This window comes from Oenanthe melanoleuca, chromosome 19, assembly GCF_029582105.1.
Source record: "Oenanthe melanoleuca isolate GR-GAL-2019-014 chromosome 19, OMel1.0, whole genome shotgun sequence".
NCBI lineage: Eukaryota > Metazoa > Chordata > Aves > Passeriformes > Muscicapidae > Oenanthe > Oenanthe melanoleuca.
Genome location: NC_079352.1, coordinates 2,661,388 through 2,677,748, shown reverse-complemented (window position 1 = coordinate 2,677,748; position 16,361 = coordinate 2,661,388). Strand labels below are relative to the sequence as shown.

General features: G+C 44.8%; 1 protein-coding gene across 1 annotated transcript in view; it reads left to right on the top strand.

Moving 5' to 3' along the window:
* The window catches only part of YPEL2 (yippee like 2), a 32,876-nt gene that overhangs the window by 5,113 nt on the left and 11,402 nt on the right, over positions 1-16,361 (top strand). Inside the window, exon 2 of the mRNA XM_056506944.1 lies at positions 6,030-6,343. Coding sequence (XP_056362919.1) covers positions 6,227-6,343 — 117 coding nt within the window. The 5' untranslated portion in view covers positions 6,030-6,226. The remainder of the gene's footprint in view (positions 1-6,029; positions 6,344-16,361) is intronic.

Below are 16,361 nucleotides of genomic sequence, written 5' to 3'. Positions count from 1 at the left end.
TCTGTAATAAACTGTTGAGGCAGGTGATGTTTGTCCTAGCTTGTCCCGTGCCTTTGTGAGATGAAATTGGAAAGGCTTTGATTAAAATATCCAGAATTGTTTCCCTTCCCTGCTGCCCAGTGCTGTCTGATGGTGCTGTGGGCTCTGGGCAGAGATGAGTGAGCATTTCTGACACTCAATAATCCAAACCCAACCTTAGGTTGTAAAGAAAATCAGAAAACTCATTCTCACCTACTCTCTGTAGTCATAAGCCAGAAAGAAGCACCTCTGCACCATCTTCACTGAGTTATTTTCTTTCTGTTCTTTCCTTTTCCAGTTGGCTGAGTGCTGTAATTCACACAAGGTTTCCTGCTTGGAATGCAGGAGCCTTTTGGACTTGCTTCTTGCATTTGAGAACCTGAAAATGCACTGGTGTGAGTTATTGAAATAAATGAAACTTTTAAATTTGATTTAATCTCTAAATTGACAGAACCTAAATCAACTATGTAAATAAGAATTTTAAAATATTTTTGAATATTAATAAGTTTAATGGGTTTAGCAGTGACAAAGCTACACAGAATTCTAACCTGAAGTGAGTTTTAAAGTTTGCTCTTTGATTCCTTTTAAGTTTCAATTAATTTTCCTGTACTTTCCAGGTGACCTTTGGAGGAAGCCTGTCCATCAGAGACACCCCAGTGGGGTTTGTTGTGGGGTGCTGTATCTATTTTTGACCAAAAGAATAGTGATAGACATAGAGTGGTGACCTTAAAGAGGAAGGAAAAAAAAAAAAAAGCCACCAAACCACAGCCTTTACAAGGTGCTGAAGACAATCGTGCTGGCAGTGGTGGTGGGTGGTGCTCAGCAGGATGATCAGGGGTTTTTCCTGCCGGGGTTTTTCCTGCCGGGCTGGCTGTGGAATGTGGAGCTCAGGCAGGTGCAGCAGGGCTGGCACCCTGCCCATGCCGGGTTCCCTGGCTGGAGAGGCTGGGATTGCCTCCCGCAGCTCCTCCTGAGGCCCTCTAGTGGTTCCCTGGCAGGTGTCTGGAGTGCTCTTTGCCATCAGCATCACCTCCAGCCATCCCTCCATCTCTCCCCTTTTCCCCAAAACTATCAAGTGATTCCTCACAGTGATGAAGAGATGAAGTCACTTGCTAGAAGAGGAGGAAGAGGGGTTAAATATTATTATTTATGTTGTAATTGTTTTCATGCAGCTGATAAAAGTCAGTGCAGAGGGTTCCTGTTGGCTGTTTTCCATATTTTCTCATGTTCTTTTCCTCCTTGCAAGGTTTAGATGAGGTGTTAGAGAAGGAGACTCAGGGATCAGTGCTGCTGCTGAGCTCTTTGCAGTGTCACCTTAGCCAGGGTTTGAAATTGGTGCATTTCAGAAACTTGATGCTGAAGGAGTGAAGCACACTGTGTTCACCCATCTGCTATTTCAGCTCCTCTCTTGGCTTTCCCTTGTGTTGTTCCCTGGTTAAATTCAGGATCTCATCCCTCCTCCCAGAGTTTCCACCAGGTACATCCCACCCTCCCACCTTCAGACGATCTGCTTCATCCTTCCCAGAGCTGTGGATCTCCAGAACTGCCCCAAACCAGGATATTTTGTCACCATCAGAGTATAAAATGTTCCTGTAGCAGTGCCTGGTGTCTCTGAGGGACCAACCTGATACTCTGATAACTTTAATTCCATAGGGAGCAGAACAGGGCATCAAACCCCAACTCCAGCTAGAGACCAGCCTTCCTCCTTCAAGCTGCATTAAGGAATATTCAGGCAGTTTTTGTTCAAGAAAACCCTGGTAAGTGGCTGTACTTACCATGAGAATTTTCTTAAAATCCTGCGCTGAGCCTGGAGCAACCCAGACTGTCACAGCTTAGACACAGAAAATTCTCCAAACCTAATTCCTCTTGTGCTTTCCTTGCACTGGGAATCAGCACATCTCAAACTCTTCCTATATTAATGAGAATATATCCACCAAAGGAGAAAGGTTGGATTTCCAAATACCTGGATTATTTCAGAGCTGCTGCAAACAGCTTTCTGTAGCATTTGCTGTATTCTAATAAATATTTCATAGGCTGAAGTTTATCTTTAAAATTGAATAATCCATAAAACAAACTCTCAGACCCAACAAACCTGTTGTTTGTCCTGCCACAATGAGCATTTGCATCTGAGCTGCATTGCAAATGGATTTTATTCAAAATGAGGCTTGTGTGTGATGGTTTTGTTCTGTGGCATATGGACTTGTACATGCACTGGCCTTGTCTAGCAAGTGCTTGGCACAGACTTCCTCTCTTTTTTTGTGTTTCCTGAACTGCTGACAACTTCATGTGGAAAGTGGGTGTTGGACACCCACAGGTGGAGGGTGGATTCTGAACCAAAAGGTTGCCCAAATGGCAAAATGTGCGTGGTGATTTTTCCATCAGGAAGCTGCTCTAAACTCAGCAGGACAGCCCAACACACCCAGTGCAGGCAGGCAAAACATTCAGCTGATTCTCCCACTGATAACCCACAATAAATGATGTTGGAAGCTTTTTCTTTAGAATTCCTTCCTTTTGTCTAAACCAGCTTTCTGACTTGTCGTGCATTAATTAATAGGCACAAATTTCTCTTCCATTGAATTGTGTGAGTGCATCCCAGAGATAAATTTCTCTTGAATGAGAAAAGAAAAATAATGGATGATGTTGCTGGTGACAGATACTCATCTCTCTGACAGTGCTGGGCATGATGATAAAGTGAACAAACCTTCTTTTGTTCTGTTTTAAAGTGAGTGCAATGACTCCACTGCTGCCCACTGCCTGTGCTGCTGATGAACATGAACTCATCATTCTGAAAACCAGAGGCACAGCCCAAATTCATGCTCATGCCTTTGTTCTGCAGCAGAACAAATGCACTGTTAGCTGGTAATTGTCTCTTAATTCAAATGTAGTTGTCATTAGGACATGAAATATCCAAAGGGTTGGGTTTTGTATTGCTGGGAGCCACTGAATACATTTCAAAATTATATTTAAGACAGAAATTGGTCCTTATAAGCTGCTGGCTGTGCTTGTAGAATGTCAGAATGCATTTTCTGTAGGTTTTCTCTCCTCTCCTACACTTTGATGAGGACAGAGCTCTTGGTAGACAATGCACATGTGATCAGACTGTGTGAAAGTGGTGTCTTGATAAATTAGAGCTGCCATAGCTGAGCTTATCTGAAGTTTTTATTCAAGGCATTTTCTTAACAAGGCTTCCCACCAAGATCTTGGCTCACAAATCTTTATTCTCTGCCCTGCCTGAAGCAGAGAGATGGAGTTTGTCTCCTCAGCACAGCCCTGAGAACAGGAATTGCAGTTCCTCTGATACCATCTCGCCTGAATATTTTTTTTTGTCTGCTTTTAAAAGGTCGGATGTTTTTTGCTGATGTTCAGTGTGTTATGAGGTCAAATAAATGAATGCTCATGAGCTGCTTTTGCAGAAAGCTGTGTGCAGCAGATAATTCTTGTGTGTGTTCATTGCTCTGTCAGATAAATGCAGCTGTGGTGTTTCCTGGTTTATTCATTGTTCTGGAGCATTGATGCTTAGCAGGTCTGGACAGAGGGGTCAGCAGGCAACAAATTAAAGGATTTGCTGTGGTATTATTCTGGTTGGGGTTTATTTATCTCTCCACTGGGCTCTGGGGCTGCCTGTGGATTACCTTCTCCAGCTGATCAGGAAAGGAAATCTTGGCATGGCAGGATGGAAGTGGTAAAAGTGATGATTGATTATTTGACTGATCCATGCTGAAGTGAGGGTGGGAGGGGATTGCACCATTTTATTTCAAATCAAGTCTAAGGTTTAGACACAGTGTGGGTTCTCATTCAGGAATCAGGTGGAGTGATTGCCAGTCCTGCCTTGTGCTTTCCTGCAGGGGCTCTGTCCAAGGGAATCTGTCTGCAGACAGAGCCTTGGGATCCAGCTGCATTTGGCCCCAGGAAGGGCACACTTGGTCTCCTGTTCCCTGCACTTGGAGCTCACAGATTGCAGGTTCTGGGATGCCTTAGGGCTGGGATAGAACACATCAGCTCTCAGTCAGGGCCCTGGGATTTGGGGATGGTTTGTGTCAGCTGAAAATGAGGATTCTGCTTTGGTTTGCATCTGGTTTCTGCCCTGGTGCAAATTTAGGCTGCAGTCCTTGAGTGTTTCTCACCTTGGATGGAAAAACAATGCTGAGTAATGCAAAACTCAGTTCTGACAAGATTCTGGTGCACACAGAGAACTGGGGCAGGACACAGGCAAAGACAGATTTATTTCCTCCTCTGATGAGTGTTAAAGGCAAATCTTGCTGAAATCCAGAGCTGCAGCTGTGAAGCAAACTGTGCCCAGTCCTTAGCAACTGGCCAGGTAAATTCCTGGCAAAACCCCATTTGGACTGGACGAGAGAGGGATGAGTTCCTCACAGATGCACCCTTTCTGTGTCAGGATGGGTTCTGCTTAGCTGTAGCTGTAATTTTAATTGGGAAAGGTTAATCTGATTAGTTGGTATTTACAAAAAGCTTTAGGAGTGAGCAGTGCTGTGGAAGTGCTGACTGTTATGATCATGGTAGATATACTTTATCAGCAGTTTGCCTGATGAGCAAGATGCTTTTTTCCCATTTGACAGTCAGGGAGCTGCCTCCTAGAGAGCAGAAGAAAAATATTTCAGAAAAAAAAAAAAGGTGGGGGGAAAAATGGGTATCCTGTTGTTTTCCTAGATTCTGCCTCCTGTTGAGCACTGTGTGTGGTCATGGTCCCTCTGGTACCAGACAGAGGGAAAGGGACTATTGAGAGGAGCAGGAAGTGACAGGAATGGCTTCACACTGATAGAGAGGAGGGTTAGGGAAGGTATCACCAAAAAATCCTTCCCTGGGAGGGTGGGGAGTCCTGGATGCCCAGAGCAGCTGTGGCTGCCCCTGCATCCCTGGAACAGGCAGGCTGGACAGAGCTCTGAACACCCTGGGACAGTGGAAGGTGTCCCTGCCCATGGCTTGGGTGCCTTGGATCTGCTTTGTCAGCCATGACAAGGCTTGAGGGAAGTGTTGGAGGCAGAGTTTTTGTGGATGCCTAAGATGTTACTCCTTGCTTTCTTTATTTTGGGGCTGGGTGGTAGTGGGGAGGTTGGTGTTGTTCCATGTTTGACACACCAAGTGCAGGCTCAGAAACTGAGCAGAATCACATGTTTTATGGAGAGGAAAATCCTCCTGGGAGGAGCAGGCAGAGTTCATGATTAATTTGCAGAGCGTGCATGCACGCCATGGATCTGAGAGGGAGGGGAGCTCCTTCCTTTCTGCTTTTCCACCCTCAAAAGGAACACTTGTAGCTGGCAAGACTTTTATAGGTCTGAGATCTGCAAACTCCATTTCTGCCAGCAAAAAGAGAGCCAGACTTGAGCTGCCTTGCAGGTGCTGTCAGATGATGTCAGAGTGTAAAATGGTGTTTCCATCCTGAATAGGGTTTTTAACTGTCTCTTGCTATCAGGAGTAGTCTTCAGAGGCTGTGCCTTGCTTTGGCTGCTGTCAGATGTTCAGATAAAAAAAAAATAAAATACTGGAGTGCAGTTTATATAGAGTAGCTTCTACCTTTGAGCTTTCAGGGAGTAACAAAGGAAAGTGTAATGAAGGAATGCTGCATTTCCCACGTGGAAAGTAGAGCAGAATGGAGAGAAAAACTGGTTTGGTGACTCATGGTCTTACCTGGTGGCTCAGAAAATTCAGTTCCAGCTCTGATTTTTCCCATGGGGTGTCCCAGCAGTGAGTCAGCCAGGGGACAGCAGGGCTGGCTCTGCTCCCCACTTTCTCCCTGGCTGGCAGAGTTCCCCAGAGGGGTTTGGATGGAATCATCTTCCCTCCTCTGCAGTCATTTCCAGAGCCATGAAATGGAGATAACAGCAGCAGGGAGGTGTGAGGGCAGCCAGCAAGTGAATAAAGATGTGTGCTGCTGATCTAATCCCAGGCATCCCTCCTGTCTCCTGTTCCTAAATCCAGCCCTAAATCCCTGCGGGGCCCCGCAGCGCTGTCACCTCTGTGAGCTGAGCCATTCTGTGTGTTTTCCCCCACAGATTTCTGTGAAAACCCCTTCCTGCTGTGCCCAAACCTCTTCCTCTGGAGCATCAGCAGCGTGTGGAGCCTGCCCCACACACCCATCCCCTGCCAAACCACGGCCTTTACCTGCGTGTTCCGCTGTTTCCCGTGCGACCCGTCCTGCGGGAGCGCCTCCTGGGCCACCCCCGACTTCAGCCAGCGCTCCGTGGCTCCAATGGTGAAGATGACAAGGTCCAAGACTTTCCAGGCATATCTGCCTTCCTGCCACAGGACCTACAGCTGCATCCACTGCAGGGCTCACCTGGCCAACCACGATGAGCTCATTTCCAAGGTAGGTGCTGCCCTGGAGCAGACGGTTCTCTCACGTTGCACAGCAGTGGCTGTGGAAGTGCTCGGCCTTTTGCAGCTGCTTTTTTCCTTGGAAAATGGGCTGTCAGCCCAAAGGATCTATATTTGTGAGCTGCTGGTTTTGTTTGAACTGCCTGGGGTCTCCACCATCCTCACAAGTGCAGGGGCTTGCTGATCTCTTCATTCTCCTGCCCAGGGAATGGCTGGAGCTGAGTCAGGGAAGGTTTAGTTGGTTATAGTTGGATATCAGGAGAAGATTTTCACTCCCAGGGTGGTTGAGCACTAAAAAAGGCTCCCCAGGGTTTGGTGACAGCACCAAGTCTGTCTGAATTCAGAAGCATTTGGACAAAGCTCCCAGGCACAGGGTGGGATTGTTGGGGTGTGCTGTGCTGGAGTTGGACTCAATAATCCTGATGAGTCCCTTCCAACTCTTGAGGTGTGCTAGGATGAGCTAAATTAAAAGCTCAGTAAATGTTTTGATGAAGAAGGAGCAGCCCAGTAAGAGGAGCTTGTTCTGAAGTGGGAAAACTAAACTTTGCCAGTGTCTGCTGGAGCCTGCAGTGCCTGGCTGTGGTCAAGGCTTCGAGTTCCCACGTCTCGGCTGCCTTGGAATAACTGTTCCGTAAAGTTTATCCAGCTTATAAAATCTGTGTTCAGAAAAAACAGGCACAGCCAGAGATTTATGAGCTGAGCTGAGTGGAAATGGTGCTGTGAGCTCTGTGTGTGCAGCTTGAATAGTTCAGCTTCTTAGAGCAGCCTGGAAAGGCTGGGATCACCAGGAACAGAGGAGCTGTGCCCCTTGGGAAGGGGTTTGAAATGCAAATGTAGCAGCATCTGTGCCCTGGAGGTGAAATTGCTTCACCTTTTGGGTGACTCCAGGCTCCTGTGCACAGTTGAGATGGGGAAGTGACTTCCTGCATCTTTATTTGGTGCCTGAATTTTGTGTTGGGACACAGAAGGTGCTTTACTGGATGAGGAGACAGGTTTGTTTTACTTGCTGTTTTTACAGTAGATAAGAGTTTATGCTCAGCTTTTGTTTCTTGACACAGCTGGTCCCCAGCCAGGGACAAACAAGGCTGTACATTCCCAGCTCTTTCACCTTTGATGCTTCCTTCCCCTCCTTGTTCCATGTCCATGCTCCAATGCAGCCAGCTCTGCAGATTAAGTAGCTTCCAGCAGGGCAATGCCAGTGCTGCCAACTCCTTGGAATTTGAGCTTCTAGCCCAAGGCAGGCAGAAACTGCCCAGGAATGCTCACTGCTAAAATATGGACAGGAGAGGGGAAAAAAGAGAAGCACAGTGTGACTTTTGGAAGTGTTAACTCCAGTGTGCTCTGGGATCTGCTCCTTCTAAAAGTTCCTTCTAGACCAAGGTGTAAATTAATAGTTGGGACCACATTGCTGGTGGAGCCACTAGCAGGTCATGGAATTTGAATGCAAAGGGTTTGGGTTTTCAGGGTTTGTTTCTCAGGGTTGTAAACATGAATAAAAACACATTCTTTGTATAATTGGAAACCTTATAAAAGTAGTTGTGCAATCGTGGCTTGTACAAGTGGCTGTCTGACAGAACAGAAGGGCAGTCCCTGCCTCAAGGGGCTTCCAAATGTGAAGGAACTTTCCCAGGCAAACTTAAATACTGGCTTTTTTATCTGTTTGAGTTCAGTTTGCAGGAGGCCTCGGGGAGATGTTTCAGTTCTTTCATCACAGCCTTATGTTCACATCCCTGAACCAGGCACTGCTTGGAAACGTGGCACAGCAAAAGGGAGGGACCAGGATGGAAAAGGGAGTGGGAGATCCTGCCAAAAAACTTCCTGCAGCTCATCCTGAACCTGACTGTGCCACTCCCATCCAAACAGCCCAAATGACACCAATCCTTGGGAACATTCCCCAAAAACAGGTTTTTATGTAACAGCAGGATGCTGGTGATTTGCCTCCATGAAATTAATTCCTCTGCTCCTTTTGCCCTGAGCTGTGCAGAGACCACACCAGAGCTGGGCTGCTCTGCACTCCAGCAGCTTTTGGGATGCTCACAAATTGCAGCACTGGCTGGAGCTGTTGGATAAAACACAACTGGACTGTTCTGTGTCAGTCCATACTTTCATTTCCTCTCCATCTCCCAAGTTTCCCCTCTTCAGCACCAGAGTTAACTCTGCCTTCAAAGTGTTCTGCCAGCACCAGATATCCAAAACTCTGACAAATATTCCTTGGCAGGGCAGTTTTTGCTCCCTTCTCTGCTTCAGGAGAACGTTGTGCTTTAAAAGGGGAAGAAGGTTTCTCAATAAACCATTGCTATTTAAAGAAAACAATCGATGCTGAGGCTTTTAAGAAAATCCAAAGCTGTTCCATGAAGCCAGTTACCAAAATGTTGCTTACTTGGCCTTTTATCTCCTGCAGCCTGAGGGAGAAAGTGGTTTAGTGTGTCTGATTTTGTAACAAGATCTAAATTGTAGGTTGGACTGTCTGGCCAAGAAAGGCCTTATTGACTTAGGAAATATTAAGGTGATCAGATAAATTGGGTGGAGTGAGTAGTTTTCCTTTCTGTGTTCCTTTGGTGTCTGGCTTAGCATGAGTGGAGGTTCTTGTTCCCTTGGAGCAATGCATCATTTAAAAGGCTGTGCCAAATTTAGTACATACTCTTGTTTCACTGCTTTTTCCAGTGCATAAGTGGGCTGAGACTATGGGAACTCAACCCTGCCCTGCAACAGATTCCTGTGTGACCTTGAGCAAGTCACTGGATGTCTTTGTTCCTGTTTTTCCCCACCTGAAATCCTGCTGCTTTCTCCAGTCTGCTTGGAAGATTTTGGAGCAGGTCCTGTCTGCTCCTCCAAATTAGTACAGGGTGTCCCAATCCTCTTTGATTTTAATGTAAAAACAAAATCACCGTGCCTGGCAACCGTACTTAAAAAGTATATTTCAATGCCAAAAAAATGAGTGAAAAGTACTTTTTGTTACAGGCACAACATCCCATGGTTTCTAGAATGTTTAAGAAAAATATATATTCCATAATCAGTGTCTCCAGGAAGGAGACACAGGAATTTTTTTTTTTGACAAATGTGCCTTTTACATCATTTTCTTGTGGGGCCTGAGGGAAACAGCCAACAAAATACACATTTAACAAGGTAAAGTTAAAAAAAAAGTCTCAGACTGGCAGGGGTGATGCTGATTCCTCCCTCCTCTGTGCTATTCCAGTTCTTTCTGTTGGAATCCACATGTACTCGGTGCCCTTAAGGGAGGATGGGAACAAGAGCAGAAAGATCCAGGCCAAAGATGCCACTTGAGTGTCTTGGGTGCTGATTTTTTGTGCTCTGTGAGCAGTAATTCAGCAGAAATGTCCCTGATTATGGAAATATGTGGAGAATGTCTTGTGGGCGTCCTGCAGTTTCATTTCTTTTTTTTCCTTGAATTACTGTGATCCAACTGCTCAACATTACTCAGTGATGTATCCTCTGAAGTTAGCCCGAGGAAATTTAATGTTTTCCTTTGATGTCTGCATGGAACCTCACTGAACATGAATGGGAAATTCTTCAGCACAAAAGGCTCCAGCTCCTCCAGCACTGAGAATTCAGGAAAAATCGACTCCTGTGTGCCTGACTTTCTCATTTGGGGCCAGGCTGTTAATGAGGGAACACTGAGAAACTCTTTTTCATCTTCTCAGTCAGGAGCTGGGAGGTTTATCAGGAAAATTCCCTCCCAATCTTTGTGGTTTCTCTCTCTCCTCCTGGTGGTTCAGCAGCTCTTGGGGAGATTTATGGTTTGCTGAAAGCATCAAACTTTGCTCCATGTTGCAACTGGAGGATCTGAAAAGGATTTGAGGTTTTGGTGCTTCCACAGAAGCTGTGGATGAATTCATCAGGTGCTCCACATACAGGTGAAAGGAGCAGAAGTTGTTATTCCTTTTTCCTTTCTTTCATGTGGACAAGGCAGTGTTTAATGTTCTTTTGGGCTTTACTTCTCAGGAACCAGCTGATATTTGTAGTTCAGTTCACTTTAATGATGAGAAGTTATTTGCTGGGTAGGGGCAATGTGCACACAAGGTAGAACAATAAATTTAAAATTACAGCCTGGTAATATTGAACCTAATGGAAAAAAAGGCATTTAATAAATGTCCAAGACATGTCTGATGAAAAAAAAAAAACTTGCATTTCCATCATAGAAAAAACCAGGATATGAGGTGAGATCTGTATTCCCTTCCCAAGGGTAAACTTCTTATTTTTCATTACACAAGTTTTATTCTTGTTTTAAAGTAGATCTTGCTGCTTCCCAGATATGAATTTAAGTTCCCAGCTCCACAGTGATGAACTCTTAAGGGCAGGAGGAGCCATCACATCATCACACCTGGCCTGCTCTGGGGCATGGGCCAGTGGGTTTCACCAGGATTGCAGCAGTTCTTCCAGGAAAAGCATTTTGTCTCCATTTGAAGACTTCAAGGGGGGAAACTCACTGCTCCCTTTGGTGATTTTTTTCCAGTGGTTAATCATCCTTACTATTAAAAATCAGAGACTTTGAATTTAGATTTGTCTGGCTTGTGCTTCCTGCCATTGGCCATTATTTTATTTCTTGTGTTAATAAAATACATCTCCAGTCCCTATTCTTCTCCTCTTTGGTCACAGTAACCAAAGTCACTCTTGATCACTTTTTTTGACAGACTAAATAGATTCAGCTCTGTCACGGTGCAATGTGATTTTTTCCAGTTTCACATAATTTTTGTGGTTCTCTTCTACATTTTTAGCATTTCAATATCCTTTTTAGGGATGGAAACAGAGCTGCTGTCATTGTTGCAGCCTCAGACTCTGCAGCAGCATCTTTTCAGCTCCCACATTTCAGAACTGTACCAGTCTCACTGAGCCCTGCACAGAAATCTTCTGTTCATTTATTTGCTGTGAGCTCTTTGTGCACAGATTTATCAATTTTATGCACATTTCTAGAGGCTGTCCAGCAGCTTTTGGATCCTGCTTTCCAGCTCTTGTTCCCTAATGAATTTACCACTTCCAGGCATTATTCAGAGCTTGCTCTTAATTGCAAGAATTAAGAGTTCAAGCAGTAAGTGATAAACAGCAAAGCAGCTCCGGGAAAAGTCATTAAGAGTTTTTTAGCTTCTCATTTCAGTGCTGTGAACGTGAGAGGGGGAAGGCACTTTGTAATTCTTGGCTTCCATGAAGTTTAAAATTGAATCCAGGTCGAGAGGATTTCAGTGCTCAGTAGAACAATGTGTCATCAAAGCTGTTCAATTTTCCTTTTCCTCCAGCGTTTTCAGCCTCTTAAAAAAAAAAACCAAAAAAACTTTTCCATACAAATCCATCCCCAAAAGCCTTTCCAGGCAGGTTGGTGTTTGCAGGGAGGAGGGCAGAGGGTCTGGGGTTGTTATTTGAGTCCCTCTGTGTTTTGGAGGGAATAAACAAACAACTGAGTGCCCTTTGCAGGGGAAAAAGTCAGGATGTGAAATCTGAGCTGGGTAATGAGAATTTGTGCTGCCCATTCCATAATGCAGCCACTTAAATTAGATCCTTCTGTCCTGTGGAATTGCTTCCTCTGGGGTTTACCCTACAAGTGTTCCCTCAGATCCTGCTGTCCATAATGGGATTGAGGAGAGTCAGGATCAGGTTGTTTTATTTAGTCAGGATATGGTTGTTTAATAGAACAATCCCAAGGTAATTTGTACCTCCTTGCATAATTCTCTTTATACAGCAATTAACTGCTGTGTGATTTTTAAAATACTTCATTCTGTTCCAAAAAAAAAAAAAAAAAAAAAAAAAAAAAGAGAGAAGGAAAAAGGTAATAAATCACAAGAGTTTAGAATTCCCTGTCAGAAGGAGGAACAAGGTAAAAATGGATTTTTCTAATCCATCACTTTCTTCATGGAAACAGCTCTCCTTTCATCTGCTGCTTCCTCTGCCTTAGAATTGATGACCTGGGCATAAATAAAATATTGTTCCCATTTATTATCCAGGGAGCTGCCAGGGACAAAGGAGAGTTGAATCATCAGGGTTTTTGCTGCAACTGCTGCAAATCCTCAACAACTGGAGCTCAGAGCTGGTGAGGTCTGAGCCCTCCTGGGAGTTTCAGCTGTTGGCCCTTGCAGTTGGAAAAGGAGGGAATTCCAGCAGAATCCAGGGCTTTCCCTTGCAGGTGTGTGGTTTTAATCTGATTTATCCTTGTAGGAGCAGCCCAGGAACAACACAGAGCTCTGGTTTAATCTGTAATTTAATCACACAAAAATACAGGGGCAATGCAGGGGAGGGTTTTCCCACTTGCTGCCTTTGGGGAGAAGCCCCTGAGGAGTCTCAGAGGATAATTTCTATTTTAGAGCAGCAGGAAATGCAGTCTGAGTGTTGTGTCTGGCAGGCAGCAGCACATCCCTGCAGGAGTCTGTGCTCTGCAGCTTTCCTCATCCTGCAGGGCTGGAATGGGCAAGGATTGAAGCTCAGGCACCCAGAGTCTCCTCTCTTCAAATGGGAATCACAGCTGTGATTGTACAAAGGTACAAACTGAGGTTGGAGACCTGGAATTGGGAGATTTCCAGTGATCCCTTTCAACAGTGATTGCCATGAAAAAAAAAAAAAAAAGAGTTAAAATCTGATTCCAGCTCAGCTCTGAGGACACATCCTCAGTAATAAAATAAATGTCAGTATCAAAACTTGTTTTGACAAGACACAAATATTGAGAATTTATTGAGGATTAATAAATGACTGATAATTTCAATAGCTGGTGAAATTCTCAGCCATGAGGTGTTTGCTGAGTTCACCTCCCTGCAGTGGATCTTCCCCAGGGACTCAGGGGAGCCATGCCCTGGACAGATCTGCTTTTGCTGAGAAGCAAATCTGCCCTCAGTGTCAGCAGTGCTGCTATTATGGGCTGCATTAATGGCAAACAGTGCTCCACTGATACGTGGACACTCACTATTATGCTGCTAATTAAATAATTTGTTGCATTAGCAGTTCCCATCTTCCATCCCAGCTCTGTGTTTATCTCCAAAACCCATGCTGCAGCAATAATTAATGTGGAAATAAAGGGCTTTATTCTCCCCCTGCCACTGGTTTTTTACATTACTGGATTGTTGGATGCTTTGAGCCTGCAGGAAAACAGCAGTACTCAAAAGTGGGGGATAAAACCCACAGCAAAAATGACATTTTTCATCCCTGTGTACCCAGAAAGGGCTTCACTGTCACTTGCTGTGGTTTTTCACAGTAAATAACAAAATTTTCTCCATACTGCCCTTTTGGATGCCAAATATAAATGGTGACTGAGGTGCCAGAGGTGCCAAACTCATCCCAACTCCCAGCTCTGGGAATGCTGGAGCCTGTTGGGAATGAGGCCCTGGAAGTGCAGGGATCAGGGTTAACCAGGCTCCCTGCTCTCCTGGGTGCAGTCACACACAGCTCTGCCCCTAAAGAAATTGGAATAATTGCTTTTAAAAGTAAACATTCCATCTGCTCTTTCTCCCCACAGTATTTCCATCCTTTTTCATCTTAAAAGTCAAGTTTTGAAGCACAGCAGCAGCAACCAGAGACTGTGGAAATCACAAGAGAAGCCCCAAATTACTGTGAAGTTTTATAGAAGTAATAAATCTGATGTGTATTTTTTTTTATTTTTTTAATTTGCCTTCAGTAGTTTCACCCTTAGCATTTGCATTGAAATTTCACTTTGAAGTCTGTGAGCTGGAAACTCATTTAAAAATAAATAAGAACAGAGTCCAGGAGCCCAGGGCTTCAGGAAGGAGTGGGAATAGCACAAGGTTTGTGCTAAAAATTCAGTGTTGTGACTGAAGTGAGTCAGGACAGCCTGGCAGGGACAGGGGGACAGAGCACTTTGCAACTATTTTGTGAATTTTGACATTTTTATATAGAGTTTGGCTCAGGATTTAGCTCAGCAGAGCAATGTCTGAATCTGTGTTAGAAATCCAAGTGCTCGAGGAAAAACCACCCCCTCGATTTTAGGCAGTTTGTATTTCCCTGAGTGCTGCTCTTCATTAATTGCACAGCCTCAGAAGAAATTCTCCCTTCTGCAACTGCAAAATAAAATTTCCCCTCTGAGAGAAATCCCCTGCCCTGCCCTCTGGGTGTGGATTAATAACTGGGAATGTGCCCCTGGATTCTGACCCATTTAAATCCCATCCCCATGTTCCTGTTGGTGTTCCATCTTCCTGGGCAGTGATATTCCAGGGATAATCCTGGATGTCCACTGTGGTTCATGATGCTTTAGCATTTTTTGGGAATTTTGTGAAAATGAGCATTTTTTTTGGCTCCAGCACCCAGAAATGTGAGAGGGTGAGAGAATCTTTCCCTTTGAAAACCAAACCAAACTGGACCAAAAAAGTCCTTATTGAAAAGGATTTTAAAATAAACCACTCTTTAAATGGTTTAATGGTTTAAATTCTTTGATTTGTCTGAGGATTTTAGGGATCAGGAGGCTGTTGCATGGCACTGGAGCACTGGGATTTCAGAGCACAAGGATCCTTGTAGGTTGGAATAGGATTGGGGGTTGGATCCACACTTGGGAGGCAGAGTAAAAAATTGCAATGATACTCCCATCAGAATAAAACCAGACAAAAGGCCTTTCATCTGTGCACCTTCCTGCTCACAACCTGAGCCACAAAATCTGGGGCTGTTCTGAGGATGGGATGCAGCAGATCCTGGTCATTCCCTGTGTTTTTGCACAGCAGCATAAACTGCAGGGGAATAAAGCCATGCTGAATTAATTGAATTATTTCAGAGATGAGTTTGGTCCACTAATTCCTTATCGACTTTGGGCTTTAAATAGCATTAAGGACCCGTGGTAAAACTCAATTAAAACTCAGGAATGCAGCTGGAGCAGGGTAAGGTCACATCTGTGCACGAGGTGGAATAATGGGACCTGTTCCCTTGGTGTGGGTCTGTGTCTGCTGTAATCACAGCAAAATTGAATCTCTTTAATCTGATCATGGCCTGCCCCTTCTGTGAGGAGAGCAAGGTGCAATTAATTCATTAATTATGAACCCTGAGGAGCTCTCTGTAGCTGGTGTGGGTACAAGGAACAAGCAATTGAACTGCTGCTCCCCTGGGAAATGCTGGGGTGTGATGGGAATGGATGGCAGAGGCAGAAGGAATTCTGCAGCAGGGATTTTCACAGGTTTTTATTTTCCTGTTTAGGAATTTTCACAGGTTTTTGTTTCTCTGTTTTCCCTGTTTTATTTTCCTGTTTTCTCCCTGCTGCTCAAGTGACTCAAGGAAACTCCTTTTCTCAAGGAAAAGGATGATGGAGCCATCATATACCTGGTGCTGTTACAGGTAGTGGTTCCTCTAAACACATTCCAGTGCTCATCTTTTTAATCAAATTAAATCAAATCAGGCTTGAAAGGTGCCATGAAGGCTGAGCTTTGTGTGGGATGCTGGAAAGCAGCAGGTAGGAATTGGGATTAAACATGAGCACAAGGAGAACTGGGATTTAGGGCACATCTTGGTACTCAGACTTGTGTCAGGTTATACTGACACCACATTTTGTCTTACTTAAAGGTCTGCTCTCCCTGCATTTTATGAGAACATCTCATCCTTGGATGTTTTAATCAGCAGTGGGAGTAGGTAAATCTGAGTGTCAGTGCTGTGCTGTGGCTGTAGTAACAAATCAGTGATGCCAGGTCTCTCTGGAGAGAGATTGTGTGGATTTCTCAGGCACAGATTCAGTGCCCAGGGGTTTGTGACATCCCTTCTCCCACTGCACCACTCTGCCCTGTGGGGATATCCCAGGGAACATTTCCTTTCTGGAAAACCCTGGTTCCTGTGGCTCCTCCTGCCTGCCTTGTCCAGGACCTGGCTCTCAGGGTGCTTTTGGGTCCTCAGCTCCATTTGCATCCCTGCAGTGGGAATTATTTCAGGAGCAGAGCCTGAAGGGGCACACACTGTTCCTTCTCCCTCTTGGACCTCTTTGGGGCCAGTTGCCTTTTCATTTTTTCTGTTTTATTGGATTGTTCAGAGGCTGCCAGCTGGATATAGGTAAGTGGGAGTTTTCTGTGCTGCAGGCAGTGAGCATC